Source organism: Oncorhynchus mykiss, chromosome 30 (genome assembly GCF_057628025.1).
Source record: "Oncorhynchus mykiss isolate SJ-2025 chromosome 30, ASM5762802v1, whole genome shotgun sequence".
In the NCBI taxonomy this organism is placed as follows: domain Eukaryota; kingdom Metazoa; phylum Chordata; class Actinopteri; order Salmoniformes; family Salmonidae; genus Oncorhynchus; species Oncorhynchus mykiss.
In genome coordinates this window covers 1362334-1378722 of record NC_143051.1, presented here as the reverse complement: position 1 = coordinate 1378722, position 16389 = coordinate 1362334, and the positions used below count along the sequence as shown (strand labels likewise).

General features: G+C 44.9%; 1 protein-coding gene across 4 annotated transcripts in view; it reads right to left on the bottom strand.

The window, feature by feature from the left end:
- The window catches only part of spire1a (spire-type actin nucleation factor 1a), a 123407-nt gene extending 111708 nt beyond the window's left edge, over positions 1–11699 (bottom strand). For all 4 annotated transcript variants that reach the window (XM_090228523.1, XM_090228524.1, XM_090228525.1 and 1 more), the window contains exons 1-3: positions 10954–11699; positions 4197–4228; positions 3441–3671 (exon numbers count right to left, since the gene is read on the bottom strand). In XM_090228523.1, coding sequence (XP_090084649.1) covers positions 3441–3671; positions 4197–4228; positions 10954–11206 — 516 coding nt within the window. In that variant the 5' untranslated portion in view covers positions 11207–11699. The remainder of the gene's footprint in view (positions 1–3440; positions 3672–4196; positions 4229–10953) is intronic.
- Between the last annotated feature and the right edge of the window lie 4690 nt (positions 11700–16389).

The window sequence follows — 16389 nt, the reverse complement described above, 5'->3', positions numbered from 1 at the left end:
AGCTTTGAGGGCACTATAGTGTAAAACATTGAGCTGTAGTCAATGAACAGCATTCTCACGTAGGTATTCCTTTTGTCCAGGTGGGAAAGTGCAGTGTGGAGTGCAATTGAGATTGCGTCATCTGTGGATCTGTTTGGGGCGGTATGCAAATTAGAGTGGGTCTAGGGTTTCTGGCATAACGATGTTGATGTGAACCATGACCAGCCTTTCAAAGCACTGTTTCAAGGTCTTGCTCATGTCGGCTACGGAGAGTGTGATCACACTGTCGTCCCGAACAGCTGGTGCTCTCATGCATGCGTCAGTGTTGCTTACCTCGATGCAAGCATAAAAAAAAGCATGGTAGGCATGGTCACTGGGCAGCTCGTGGCTGGGTTTCCCTTTGTAGTCCGTAATAGTTGAAGCCACATCCGACCAGCGCCAGAGCAGTGGAGTAGGTTGACGCTTTGCCTGTTTGATGGTTCCTCGGAGGGCATAGCAGGATTTCTTATCAGCTTCCGGGTTAGAGTCCCGCTCCTTGAAAGTGGCAGCTCTAGCCTTTAGCTCAGTGCAGACGTTGCCTGTAATCCATGGCTTCTGTTTGGGATATGTACGTACAGTCACTGTGGGGATGACGTCATCGATGCACTTATTGATGAAGCCGATGACGAAGGTGGTGTACTCCTCAATGCCATTGGATGAATCCCGGAACATATTCCAGTCTGTGCCAACAAAACAATCCTGTAGTGTAGAATCCGCGTCATCTGACCACTTCTGGATTGAGAGAGTCACTGGTACTTCCTGCTTTAGTTTTTGCTTGTAAGCAGGAATCAGGAGGATAGAATTATGGTTATTATTTACCAAATGGAGGGCGAGGGAGAGCTTTGTACATGTCTCTGTGTGGAGTAAAGGTGGTCTAGAGTTATTTTTCCTCTGGTTGCACATTTAACATGCTGGTAGAAATGAGGTAAAATGGATTTAAATTTGCCTGCATTATAGTCCGCGGCCACTAGGAGCGTCGCTTCTGGATTAGCATGGTCTTGTTTGCTTATGGCCTGATACAGCTCGTTGAGTGTGGTCTTAGTGCCAGCATCGGTCTGTGGTGGTAAATAGACAGCTACAATAATACAGATGAGAACTCTTGGTAGATAGTGTGGTCTACAGCTTATCATAAGGTACTCCACCTCCGGCGAGCAATACCTCACGACTTCTTTAATATGAGACATTGCGCACCAGCTGTTCTTGACAAAGACACAACTCCTCCTTACCAGACGTAGCTGTTCTGTCCTGCCGATGCAAGGAAAACCCAAACAAATGGACCAGTGTCATCGTTCAGCCACATCTCGCAACAACATGAGATATTACAGTTTAATGTCCCGTTGGATAGTCTTAATCGTAGATCATCCATGGTAACTAATGGTGAATTACCGTGAGACCGGCCGTTATTTGCTTTACAATCACCGGCTGGAGAAATGTCATGACCGCCACAGCCCTACTAGAGACCTATACATAGAGCAGGAGGGAAGGTTGGAGAGAGAGACACAGCCCTACTAGAGACCTATACATAGAACAGGAGGGAAGGCTGGAGAGAGAGAGACACAGCCCTACTAGAGACCTATACATAGAACAGGAGGGAAGGCTGGAGAGAGAGAGACACAGCCCTACTAGAGACCTATACATAGAACAGGAGGGAAGGCTGGAGAGAGAGAGACACATCCCTACTAGAGACCTATACATAGAGCAGGAGGGAAGGTTGGAGAGACAGCCCTACTAGAGACCTATACATAGAGCAGGAGGGAAGGTTGGAGAGACAGCCCTACTAGAGACCTATACATAGAACAGGAGGGAAGGTTGGAGAGAGAGACACAGCCCTACTAGAGACCTATACATAGAACAGGAGGGAAGGCTGGAGAGAGAGAGACACAGCCCTACTAGAGACCTATACATAGAACAGGAGGGAAGGCTGGAGAGAGAGACACAGCCCTACTAGAGACCTATACATAGAACAGGAGGGAAGGTTGGAGAGAGAGACACAGCCCTACTAGAGACCTATACATAGAACAGGAGGGAAGGCTGGAGAGAGAGAGACACAGCCCTACTAGAGACCTATACATAGAACAGGAGGGAAGGCTGGAGAGAGAGAGACACAGCCCTACTAGAGACCTATACATAGAACAGGAGGGAAGGCTGGAGAGAGAGAGACACATCCCTACTAGAGACCTATACATAGAGCAGGAGGGAAGGTTGGAGAGACAGCCCTACTAGAGACCTATACATAGAGCAGGAGGGAAGGTTGGAGAGACAGCCCTACTAGAGACCTATACATAGAACAGGAGGGAAGGTTGGAGAGAGAGACACAGCCCTACTAGAGACCTATACATAGAACAGGAGGGAAGGCTGGAGAGAGAGAGACACAGCCCTACTAGAGACCTATACATAGAACAGGAGGGAAGGCTGGAGAGAGAGAGACACAGCCCTACTAGAGACCTATACATAGAGCAGGAGGGAAGGTTGGAGAGAGACAGCCCTACTAGAGACCTATACATAGACCAGGAGGGAAGGTTGGATAGAGAGACACACAGCCCTACTAGAGTCTCCTCCTATAGCCTGGTCCCAGACCTGTTGTTTCCTCCTATAGCCTGGTCCCAGACCTGTTGTCTCCTTCTATAGCCTGGTCCCAGACCTGTTGTCTCCTCCTATAGCACAATGGACTGGCACTCAGGCTAGTAATTAGACCAGTACCGTTCTAGCATGTTACAGGTAACAATGTAGTCGAGACAGTCAGACCAGTACCATTATAACATGTTACAGGTAACTATGTAGTCGAGACAGTCAGACAGGACGTACCGTTCTAACATGTTACAGGTAACTATGTAGTCGAGACAGTCAGACAGGACGTACCGTTCTAACACGTTACAGGTAACTATGTAGTCGAGACAGTCAGACCAGTACCATTATAACATGTTACAGGTAACTATGTAGTCGAGACAGTCAGACCAGTACCATTATAACATCTTACAGGTGACTATGTAGTCGAGACAGTCAGACAGGACGTACCGTTCTAACACGTTACAGGTGACTATGTAGTCGAGACAGTCAGACCAGTACCGTTCTAACATGTTACAGGTAACTATGTAGTCGAGACAGTCAGACCAGTACGTACCATTATAACATGTTACAGGTAACTATGTAGTCGAGACAGTCAGACCAGTACGTACCATTATAACATGTTACAGGTAACTATGTAGTCGAGACAGTGAGACAGGTACCATTATAACATGTTACAGGTAACTATGTAGTCGAGACAGTCAGACCAGTACCATTATAACATCTTACAGGTAACTATGTAGTCGAGACAGTCAGACCAGTACCATTATAACATCTTACAGGTAACAATGTAGTCGAGACAGTCAGACCAGTACCATCATAACATGTTACAGGTAACTAGGTCAGACAAGACGTACCGTGAGGACGTCTCTGAATCTTTTAATATTACAGACAGTGTTTGGGTCTTCCTCCTCCTCGGTGGCCTCATAACCTTCATCATGGCAGGGGTCACTGTCCCTCTCCTTCTCTGCCATGTTGGTCATCATGTCGATGAGTTGCTCCAGAGGCGGACTGAGCTCTCTCTCCTCGCTCTCCTTCAGACTGTAGTCCAACGCCTTGTAGATCATGATTCCCAGAGATTCAATCACCTACAAGACAAAAAAACAACAGGCCGTTATTCCCCCACATACGGAGCCAGTAGACACTAACCAACTCTAACAGCCGGTGTTTGTCACATACGGAGCCAGTAGATTCATAGGATGGGAAAAGCTTCGGTCTTCCTTCCATTTTAGTGTCAGTCAAACGTCTGGGAGTGATAAAGAATGAGAAACAAACCCCTTCTCAGCACCAAGCGGTCTCTGCTGCTGGGCTTCACAACGGACCATTGTCCGCTAGGCTGGTACAAACCCCACTGGATCATAGCGGTCACGCTAGGCTGGTACAAACCCCACTGGATCATAGCGGTCACGCTAGGCTGGTACAAACCCCACTGGATCATAGCGGTCACGCTAGGCTGGTACAAATGGCTTATAATGGTTTTCATGGTGGGCACTGGGCTCTGTAATGGGGTTGCTTCTCATTCCATGAAACACACCTGGCTAAATGTTACCACAGTCTTACTGTAAAAGCGGAATACAAGGCCCAGTTCTGGAAACAGGGTATATGTAACTCACCTCTAAGGAAGTGTTGGGAGGTCTGGGTTTATCTAGAAAAAAAAAAATAGAAAAAAAGTTAGTCAAATATACACTAGAGGCCAACCGATTAATCGACATGGCCGATTAATTAGGTCCGATTTCAAGTTCATAACAATCGGTAATCTGCCTTTTTGGATGCCAATTACATTGCAATCCATGAGGAAACTGCACGGCAGGCTGACCGCCTGTCACGGCAGGCTGACCGCCTGTCACGGCAGGCTGACCGCCTGTTACGCGAGTGCCTTTCCAAAAAGGACCTTGTGGCTGTAATGAGCCAAGGTACGTTGCTAGCTAGCATTAAACGTTTTTTAAAAAAACAATCAATCTTCACATAATCACTAGTTAATCTAGCTTGTCCTGCTTTGCATATAATCAATGAGGTGCCTGTTAACTTATCAAATCACAGCCTACTTCAACTTTGCCAAACGGCTGATTTACCAAAAACACATTTGCGGAAAAAAAGCACAGTCGTTGCACGAATGTACCTAGCCATCAATGCCTTTCATAAAATCAATACACAGAAGTATATTTTTTTAAACCTGCATATTTAGTTAAAATAAATGCATGATAGCAGGCAATATTAACTAGGAAAATTGTGTCACTTCTCTTGCGTTCGGTACAGCAGTCAGGGAATATGCAACAGTTTGGCTGCCTGGCTCGTCGCGAACTGTGTTTCTTCCTAACAAAGACATGAATTAGTTTGCCAGAATTTCACATAATTATGACATTATATTGAAGGTTGTGCAATGTAGACTTAGGGTTGCCACCCGTCTGATAAAATACAGAACGGTTCCATTTTTCACTGAAAGAATAAACATTTTGTTTTCGAAATGATATTTTCCAGATTTAACCATATAAAAATGATAAAAAGCATTTCTGGGTTTTTAATAGAATCAACTAAAGTGCCAATAAGAACATCCAATTGTCAAAAGGTATAGTCGCCGTGTCATAATTCCTATAATAAACTACAACCTAAAAACTTCTTAACTGGGAATATTGAACCACCAGCTTTCGTATGTTCTCATGTTCGGAGGAAGGGACTTAAATGTTAGCTATTTTACATGGCACATATTGCAGTTTTACTTTCTTCGCCAACATTTATTTTATCCAAATTGAACATGTTTCATTATTTAGTTGCAACTAAATAGATATTACTATGTATTATATTAAGTTAAAATAAGTGGGTTCATTCAGTATTGTTGTAATTCTCAAAAATAAAGGGAACACTTAAAACAACACAATGTAACTCCAAGTCAATCACACTTCTGTGAAATCAAACTGTCCACTTAGGAAGCAACACTGATTGACAATAAATTTCACATGCTGTTGTGCAAATGGAATAGACAACAGGTGGAAATGACAGGCAATTAGCAAGACACCCCCAATAAAGGAGTGGTTCTGCAGGTGATAACCACAGACCACTTCTCAGTTCCTATGCTTCCTGGCTGATGTTTTGGTCACTTTTGAATGCTGGCGGTGCTTTCACTCTAGTGGTAGCATGAGACGGAGTCTACAACCCACACAAGTGGCTCAGGGAGTGCAGCTCATCCAGGATGGCACGTCAATGCGAGCTGTGGCAAGAAGGTTTGCTGTGTCTGTCAGCGTAGTGTCCAGAGCATGGAGGCGCTACCAGGAGACAGGCCAATACATCAGGAGACGTGGAGGAGGCCGTAGGAGGGCAACAACCCAGCAGCAGGACCGCTACCTCCGCCTTTGTGCAAGGAGGAGCACTACCAGAGCCCATGCCAAATGACCTCCAGCAGGCCACAAATGTGCATGTGTCTGCTCAAACGGTCAGAAACAGACTCCATGAGGGTGGTATGAGGGCCCGACGTCCACAGGTGGGGGTTGTGCTTACAGCCCAACACCGTGCAGGACGTTTGGCATTTGCCAGAGAACACCAAGATTGGCAAATTCACCACTGGCGCCCTGTGCTCTTCCAATCATAATGGTGGTCATTATGGTCAAACAATTCTATTTTTGTTTCATCAGACCAGAATACATTTCTCCAAAAAGTATGATCTTTGTCCCCATGTGCAGTTGCAAACTGTAGTCTGGATTTTTTATGGCGGTTTTGGACCTGTGGCTTCTTCCTTGCTGAGAGGCCTTTCAGGTTATGTCGATATAGGACTCGTTTTACTGTGGATATAGATACTTTTGTACCGGTTTCCTCCAACATCTTCACAAGGTCTTTTGCTGTTGTTCTGGGATTGATTTGCACTTTTCACACCAAAGTACGTTCATCTCTAGGAGACAGAACGAGTCTCCTTCCTGAGCGGTATGACGGCTGCGTGGTCCCATGGTGTTTATACTTGCGTACTATAGTGTGTACAGATGAACGTGGTACCTTAACTTCTTGCGTCGAGCAATCCCGTATCCGGGAGCGTAATCATAGCCTATTTATGATCCTATTTGTAGCCTCAAGCTCATTACCATAATGCAACGTTAACTATTCATGAAAATAGCAAATGAAATGAAATAAATATATTCACTCACAAGCTTAGCCTTTTGTTAACAACACTGTCATCTCAGATTTTCAAAATATGCTTTTCAACCAAAGCTACACAAGCATTTGTGTAAGAGTATTGATAGCTAGCATAGCATTAAGCCTAGCATTCAGCAGGCAACATTTTCACATAAACAAGAAAAGCATCCAAATAAAATAATTTACCTTTGAAGAATTTCGGATGTTTTCAATGAGGAGACTCAGATAGCAAATGTTCAGTTTTTCCAAAAATATTATTTGTGTAGGAGAACTCGCTCCGTTTTGTTCATGACGTTTGGCTAAGAAGAAACCCCGAAAATTCAGTCATTACAACGGCGAACTTTTTTCCAAATTAACTCCATAATAAAATCGACAGAAACATTGCAAACGTTGTTTAGAATCAATCCTCAAGGTGTTTTTCACATATCTATTCGATGATAAATCATTCGTGGCAGTTGGGTTTCTCCTCGGAAGCAAATGGAAAAATACACGCAGCTGGAGATTACGCAATCATTTCGACGGAGGACACCAAGCAAGCACCTGGTAAATGTAGTCTCTTATGGTCAATCTTCCAATGATATGCCTACAAATACGTCACAATGCTGCAGACACCTTGGGGAAACGACAGAAAGTGTAAGCTCATTCCTGGCGCATTCACAGCCATATAAGGAGACATTGGAACACAGCGCCTTCAAAATCTTGGGCATTTCCTGTTTGAAATTTCATCTTGGTTTCGCCTGTAGCATCAGTTCTGTGGCACTCCCAGACAATATCTTTGCAGTTTTGGAAACGTCAGAGTGTTTCCTTTCCAGAACTGTCAATTATATGCATAGTCGAGCATCTTTTCGTGACAAAATATCTTGTTTAAAACGGGAACGTTTTTTTATCCAAAAATTTAAAGAGCGCCCCCTATATCAAATCGCTACTAGAGATTCTGGGTTCGAGCCCAGGCTCTGTCGCAGACAGCCGCGACCGGGAGACGCATGGGGCAGCGCACAATTTGCCCAGCGTCATCCAGGTTTGGTCGGAAGGGATTTCCTTTTCCTGTCGCACACTAGCAACTCCTGTGGCGGGCCGGGGGCAGTGCACGCCGACTCGGTCGCCAGGTGTACAGTGTTTTCTCCGACACATTGGTGCGGCTGGCTTCCGGATTAAGTGGGCATTGTGTCTAGAAGCAGTGCGGCTTGGTTGGGTTGTGTTTCAGAGGACTCACGGCTCTCGACCGTCGCCTCTCGAGTCCATACGGAGAAAGAAATATAAAAATGAATAACACATGTTTTGCACACTCTTGGCATTCTCTCAACAAGCTTCATGAGGTAGTCACCTGGAATGCATTTCAATTAACGGGTGTGCCTTGTTAAAGTTCATTTGCGGAATTTTTTTCCTTCTTAATGCATTGGAGCCAATCAGTTGTGTTGTGACAAGGTAGGGGTGGTATACAGAACACAGCCCTATTTGATAAAAGACCAAGTCCCTATTATGGCAAGAACAGCTAAAATTGTTTATTTTACGAGGCAAGTTGACTGATATTCTCATTCATAGCAACAACCTGGGGAGTAGTTACATGGGAGGTGAATGAGCCAATTGTAAATTGGGGATGATTAGGTGACTAATGTATGAGGGACAGATTGCAGAACAGGTGTTGTATGTGGAAGATGAGGGCTGCAGTAGATATCTCAGATAAGGAGGAGTGAGGCCTAAGAGGGTTTTATAAATAAGCGTCAACCAGTGGGTCTTGCGACAGGTATACAGAGATGACCCGTTTGCAGATGAGTATAGAGTGCAGTGATGTGTCCTATAAGCATTACGTCGCCGTAATCTAGCATGGATGTCCATCTGAATCAGCTGGTGGTTCAATATTCCCAGTTGAGAAGTTTTAGGTGGTACTTGTATGAGGTGACTACCTCAAGCTCTAAACCCTCAGAGGTAGTAATCACACCTGTTTGGCAGCTGGGGTGAAAGAGGAGCGATCTTACCAAACCCCATGACCTTTGTTTTGGAGGTGTTCAGAACAAGGGCAGTCAGAATGACATTATCTTGAAGGAGGAGGTCCCTCCAGGCCCAGCCATTGGTGTTAAAAAGAGATGTCAGACCAAATCGGCATAACATGCCTCCTCCCACACCCCATTTCTTACACCTGCTGTGCAATCCATCCATCTCTCAGTTGTGTAGCTGAGACCAGGGGCCTCGTAACATACCGCTGTAGCTTTAACATAGATAATATGAATACTACGGTCATGAAGTGGCTTTTTGGGTATAGCTAGTGGCTTCCCCCTCTCTCACAAAGGAACAACTATGTGAGAATGCTATTAATTGACTACAGCTCAGCGTTCAACACCATAGTACCCTCAAAGCTCATCACTAAGCTAAGGAACCTGGGACTAAACACCTCCCTCTGCAACTGGATCCTGGACTCCCTGGCGGGCCGCCCCCAGGTGGTAAGGGTAGGGAACAACACATCTGCCACGCTGATCCTCAACACTGGAGCTCCCCAGGGGTGCGTGCTCAGTCTCCTCCTGTACTTCCTGTTCACCCACGACTGCATGGCCAGGCACGACACCAACACCATCATTAAGTTTGCTGACGACACAACAGTGGTAGGCCTGATCACCGACAAGACAGCCTATAGGGAGGAGGGTCAGAGACCTGGCCGGGTGGTGCCAGAATAACAACCTATCCCTCAACGTAACCAAGACTAAGGAGATGATTGTGGACTACAGGAAAAGGAGGACCGAGCACACCCCCAATCTCATCAACGGGGCTGTAGTGGAGCAGGTGGAGCGCTTCAAATTCCTTGGTGTCCACATCAACAAAACTATAATGGTCCAAACACACCAAGACAGTCGTGAAGAGGGCACCCTCGGGAAAAAAAAAAAGATTTGGCAAGGGTCCAGAGATCCTCAAAAGGTTCTACAGCTGCAACATCAAGAGCATTCTGACCGGTTGCATCACTGCCGCGTATGGCAATTGCTCGGCCTCCGACCGCAAGGCACTTCAGAGGTTATAATACCTCAAAATACCTCACCTTATAAATCTGCAGGACCCAACCACTCAAGTTCTGATTCAGTCAAACAGGAGGGTTGTTTTTTGCATTTTCTGATGAGAAGTGTGATAGACACATTAACAGAGACTGTGCTCGGGATGTGACGTTACACAGGTTTGACAAACCAAACCAGAACACAACCAATCCCAGCCAGCGGCCCATTATTTATCACCATCTAATGGCCTCCGACAGTGAGAGAGTGGAGGTTGTGTGTGTGTGGCAGAGGGTAATAAGATAACACAACAGCGTGAAAAGGAAATCAAACCCAGTGCCAGCGGCTGTGGTGTCAACTACTTCCACTTACCTACGCAGACATTAAACCACATGCTAGACAGACTACAGCTTTCTGCCACAGGCTCACCAACACTACACAGGAAAGCAGCCGCTCTACCTCCACAGGCTCACCAACACTACACAGGTAAGCAGCCGCTCTACCTCCACAGGCTCACCAACACTACACAGGTAAGCAGCCGCTCTACCTCCACAGGCTCACCAACACTACACAGGTAAGCAGCCGCTCTACCTCCACAGGCTCACCAACACTACACAGGTAAGCAGCCGCTCTACCTCCACGGTTGCGTCCCAATAATCTCTCCTTCCTCCCGAAGTGTGCAATCGTTCACTACTCCCACACATATAAAAAGCATGGTGTAGGCATCAGCTAGCCTACAGGAAGTTTCCAGATACCAGTAATTTCCTTTAAAATCAATGAAAGGAAGTGAACAAGTCAACTCGAAGGGTGAAAGGAGAGATTGGGATGCAGCCGACCTCTGGCCAAATACCCATTGAGCATCAGGTCTGTGAGTGATGGATCCTGGTCAAAGGCATTGTTTACAAACATATATGATTTGATTACTAGGCATATTGCAATCAAAAATGATTGATACAGTGATTAATCATGAACAAATAATTGCATTCATAATTAACAGGCATTACTAAGCCTGGTTGGCTGAACGATACAAATATGTAGGCCTAAACACTGTATATTCAAGCTCCATGTGTAATATCAGTGAATTGACAAGGTAATTGGTTTAGGCCTCTGCCACAGTAAAGATGTGGAAATCCGATCCAATCTCTGAGAAGCATGGCGTCTATACACGTGTGTATCCTAACCCATTAGTTATGTTCACTTCAGTTAACCATGCAACTAGGGGAGCCTAGATAGGCTTCAAAGTAGGTCCGATTTTGACAGACACTGTGTTGTTTACCTGTGCTGTCTTGGTGGTGCAATTGAACTGTTCCATCTCTCAGAATCCGTACATCGCCAGGCCCTTCAATCCTTCTCGGCAAATCCCCAACTGAAGCGCTGGAGGTCTTGGAATGAACCCTCCGGTGTTTCTGAACCAAAGTTCTGCAACATTGGTAACAAACAGCCCATCCCTGCTCTTCATTGATCGGCTGGCTGTACAACGATAAGATTTCCTCCAAGGAAAGCTCCTCTGCTCCATCGGCGATATCCATGTTCACGGCACCGGCGTTCAGATACTGATTAACGCCGAAATCTTGGAGAAGCCTGGGTCCCCGGCCGTTTATCCACCTTCACACCATTATTATAGCCACGTAAATAATGGCAGTCTTCGACAGAAAAAAAATATGTATTTAGGCGTACGAAACAGGTATTGCTACAGAACTAAATAAACGTCGAACCGCGTTGTGATGTCCGTATTCCTCAACTGTCTCGTCCACTGAGTCCACCTACAGCAATTTATTGTGGCCACCAGCAGAGAGGAAGAGGAGAAGCGAGAGGATTTACTCTGCCCAAAATCTGTCCGCGTGAGATAAGCCTTTTTTTTGTATGGAGTGCTATTATAGTGTATCGAATTACATTAGGCTTATTTTACCGAATATACGTTTCGTAATGTTTAGCTTGTTACAAATGTACTGATATAAGTGGAGACGTGTCATTCCGGCAACTTTGAGAAAAACGACTTACCTGTTGTTCACATGCATATCTGCCCTCTCATTGGCTAGAATGGTCCCACCTGATCTCACTTGCCTTCACTCATTGAGGACATGCATTTCCATTGTTAGGGCGGTCACTCGGCTATCTTGTCAATATAATAGATCATCTTCACCGCGTTTGTAAATTCAGTCTGGGGTGCCAGAGTGTGATCTGGGTAGTTCATAAATTCAGAGCCTTGTCAGTTCATAAATTCAGAGCCTTGTCAGTTGTCAGTTTCTAAATTCAGAGCCTTGTCAGTTCATAAATTCAGAGCCTTGTCAGTTGTCAGTTCATAAATTCAGAGCCTTGTCAGTTGTCAGTTTATAAATTCAGAGCCTTGTCAGTTGTCAGTTTCTAAATTCAGAGCCTTGTCAGTTCATAAATTCAGAGCCTTGTCAGTTGTCAGTTCATAAATTCAGAGCCTTGTCAGTTGTCAGTTTATAAATTCAGAGCCTTGTCAGTTGTCAGTTCATCAATTCAGAGCCTTGTCAGTTTATAAATTCAGAGCCTTGTCAGTTGTCAGTTCATAAATTCAGAGCCTTGTCAGTTCATAAATTCAGAGCCTTGTCAGTTGTCAGTTCATAAATTCAGAGCCTTGTCAGTTCATAAATTCAGAGCCTTGTCAGTTGTCAGTTCATAAATTCAGAGCCTTGTCAGTTCATGAATTCAGAGCCTTGTCAGTTCATAAATTCAGAGCCTTGTCAGTTCATAAATTCAGAGCCTTGTCAGTTGTCAGTTCATAAATTCAGAGCCTTGTCAGTTCATAAATTCAGAGCCTTGTCAGTTCATAAATTCAGAGCCTTGTCAGTTGTCAGTTCATAAATTCAGAGCCTTGTCAGTTCATAAATTCAGAGCCTTGTCAGTTGTCAGTTCATAAATTCAGAGCCTTGTCAGTTGTCAGTTTAAAAATTCAGAGCCTTGTCAGTTGTCAGTTCATAAATTCAGAGCCTTGTCAGTTCATAAATTCAGAGCCTTATCAGTTCATAAATTCAGAGCCTTGTCAGTTGTCAGTTCATAAATTCAGAGCCTTGTCAGTTCATAAATTCAGAGCCTTGTCAGTTCATAAATTCAGAGCCTTGTCAGTTGTCAGTTCATAAATTCAGAGCCTTGTCAGTTGTCAGTTCATAAATTCAGAGGCTTGTCAGTTGTCAGTTCATAAATTCAGAGCCTTGTCAGTTCATAAATTCAGAGCCTTGTCAGTTTATAAATTCAGAGCCTTGTCTGTTCATAAATTCAGAGCCTTGTCAGTTCATAAATTCAGAGCCTTGTCTGTTCATAAATTCAGAGCCTTGTCAGTTCATAAATGCAGTGCGTTCTCGCACTGGTTGATCCGAGCGTTCTGATCTCACAATGGCAGTCAAGCTAACAGTTTAAAGTTGACTAGCTTGCTAGCTACTGTACTTGCAGACACAATCAAGAGAGCACACAATGAGTGAAGTCAAGTGAGACCCATCTTTTATTTAACTAGGCAAGTCAGTTAAGAACAAATTCTTATTTATAATGACAACCTACCCCGGCTTCCCCTAACCCAGATGACACTGGGCCAATTGTGCACCCCCCTATGGAACTCCAGATCACAGCCGATTGTGATACAGCCCAGAATCGAACCAGGGTATGCAGTGACACCTCTAACTCTGAGATGCAGTGCATTAGACTGCTGCGCCACTCGGGAGTCACCATCAGCCGGGGATAACTGTAAAGGGACAGAGGTTTGAGCCTTTCCTTCAAAAAACACATTTTTTGGGAGGAACAGCAAAATGCAACCTGCTAAATTTCAAATAAATCAGAAACCACATGTCAACAGATGCTGCTAAACTGGACATGCACTCAATGATTCTGTCCCAACTCTCTGACAACCAATGTAACAGTATAGCTTCCGTCCCCTCGCCCGACCCGGGCTCGAACCAGGGACCCTCTGCACACATCAACACCCACGAAGCATCGTTACCCATCGCTCCACAAAAGCCAAGGCCCTTGCAGAGCAAGGGGAACCACTACTTCAAGTTCTCAGAGTGAGTGACGTCACCAATTGAAACGCTATTAGCGCACACCACCACTAACTAGCTAACCATTTCACATCGGTTACACTCTCCTTTTGACCTCCTCCTTTTCCGCAGCAACCAGTGATCCGGGTCAACAGCATCAATGTAACAGTGTAACTTTAGTCCGTCCCCTCGCCCATACCCGGGCTCAAACCAGGGACCCTCTGCACACATCGACAACTGACACCCACGAAGCATCGTTACCCATCGCTCCACAAAAGCCTGAGCTGTCACTATAGTTTAATAATTATACTATAATGTGTGGAGGGACACCAGTCAGGTCAATGCAGTTGTGGAGAGAGATGTGTCCTGTTGCAACATGTGACAGAGCTGACATTGTCACGCCCTGACCTTAGTTATCTTTGTTTTCTTTATTATTTTGGTTAGGTCAGGTTGTGACGAGGGTGGTACAGTATGTGTGTTGTTTGTCTTGTCTAGGGTTTTTTGTATATCTATGGGGTTTTGGTTTGTCTAGGTAATGTAGGTCTATGGTGGCCTGAATTGGTTCCCAATCAGAGGCAGATGTTTATCGTTGTCTCTGATTGGAGATCCTTTTTAGGTTGCCATTTTCCATTTTGGCTTTGTGGGTTATTGTCTATGTGTGCACTCGGTTTATATAGCATCACGGTCGTGGTGTTGTTATTTTGTTTAGTGTTCTTGCTTTATTAAAAGAAGTATGTATTCATATCACGCTGCGCCTTGGTCTCCTCATCATGTCGACCGTGACAGAATAATCCACCAAACAAGGCCCTAGCAGCGTGAAAAGGAGGAACGGCGCTTAATGGCGACGGGCCACAGTCTGGAACCTCCAACAGGACTGTTGTTTTGTGTGACAGAGACAGCAGGTGGGTTTGGTTGGTCTTTTCTGGGTCATTCTAGAACATTTAATTAATTTCAGGTTTATTCCTGTCTATCCTATGTCGCATATGCATACAAATTCAAAGCTATAATGTGTTCGAGACTCGCACTTCCTGTAAACCATAAATCACAGCGCCCGTACGTTTCTCTGTTTAAGGCAAATTTGACAGAACACTATTGTGAATGACTGCCTTGACACACTGGCCTCAGTGAGTGTCACACAGTGAAACAGTGACACAAGCCTGAGTGTGTGCCTTGGTAAAACAATAGTTTACAGAAGCAGGTGAAATGGCAACACCTTTAGTGACAGATTCTGTCCTTATCATCAACCAAGCAGTCTCCGTGAGAGCCAGCCAGTGTCCATGCGTATGGGGGTAGAGCAGGCATTGTTATTCAACCAGTGGTGGTGGTCTACCATGACCCTTTACCAAACCGTGCCAAAGACAGAACAGAACTGAACGTGGCGAGAGTTCATCATCGGGGCAAAATGGGGTAACATCACAAAAGGAAACAGTCAAATCCAATAACATCCATGGACTTTCTTTCCCTCCAACTTTTCTGTTTTGGTGGTGGTCTGTACTTGGGGTGCACCATGAAGAGCATGTGGGGGAATCTAGTGCCGAAGTAGTGCTGGTGCTGGTCTGTACTCGGGGTGCACCATGAAGAGCATGTGGGGGAATGCAGTGCCGAAGTAGTCCGTGTGGTGGTCGGGGATCTGTTACGCTCTGATGCTTTCTTCGGTGATATAGTTTCAGCAGGGAGGAAGAGAAGCAAGAGGGCTCACTCGCCAAATTCTGTCCAGGATAAACCCAATGTGTTTCTATGGGAATCAATTCCAGATTTTGAGCTTGTCGCCTGTCTTCCAGCCTGTTAGGGCAAAGACATGAGCATCTCGTCATTATATACAGATATTATATCCCTGAACATTGGAAAGGAAAGTTGGCGGGTGAACAGTGCACTGTTAGGATGTTGGATTGCCCTAAAGTAAATGGATGTTTCTGCCAAATGATATAATTACTCCTGTCTAAATAAAATAGAAAATACCTCCCCAGGGAGCACGACTTAACCACAAATGGTCATTAGCTTCTTTACAAATGTTTCGCTGTGGATTGTTTCATATCATCAGTGTGTTTGGGAAGCCCTTGATTTGGGTAGTGTCAATAGGTCTAGCTGATTGAGTTGTGGCTGTCAGTGAAAAGAGCCAAACCGTGGTCACCAGCCGGTCGATCTCCAAGGCATTCCTAGTTGATCACCAAACATTTCTGTAAATGTCGACATTGTCCTCCTGTCAGGCACCGTTTTCCCGCAGTTCTGTTAATGAAGGTTAGGGCGGATATTTGGCAGGCGGCAGGGTTGCCGGATCTATCAAAAATTTCTAGAACAGTGACCTGTGAAAACCCGCCCACAAGGCCTGAAAACTACCCTAAATTAGATTTTTTTTCGCAGCAACAGAGGAGTTGCCACATATTAATAAAATACTTTTTCCATAACGTTATCAAGCGAATTAAGAAATATCTATGTCCTTTTTAATGACTGCAAACCATTATCAATGGCCTATTTGCAAGATTGACTTGTTATTTCAATAGGCTTAGACTACTGACAAAAATCTGGGTTTATAATTGCAATTCAACTTTGCCATGGTTTGCTGAACTAGATGCAGGTAGCCTACAGCCCCTGAAAGGACTGCATCACATTGCAGGGAAAAGTCCACAGGGAAACTGACATTAAATGTGCAGATTGATACATTGCGATAGAGCTGTGGCCTTGATCACAATTGCATATTAACACCAGGACACAACAAC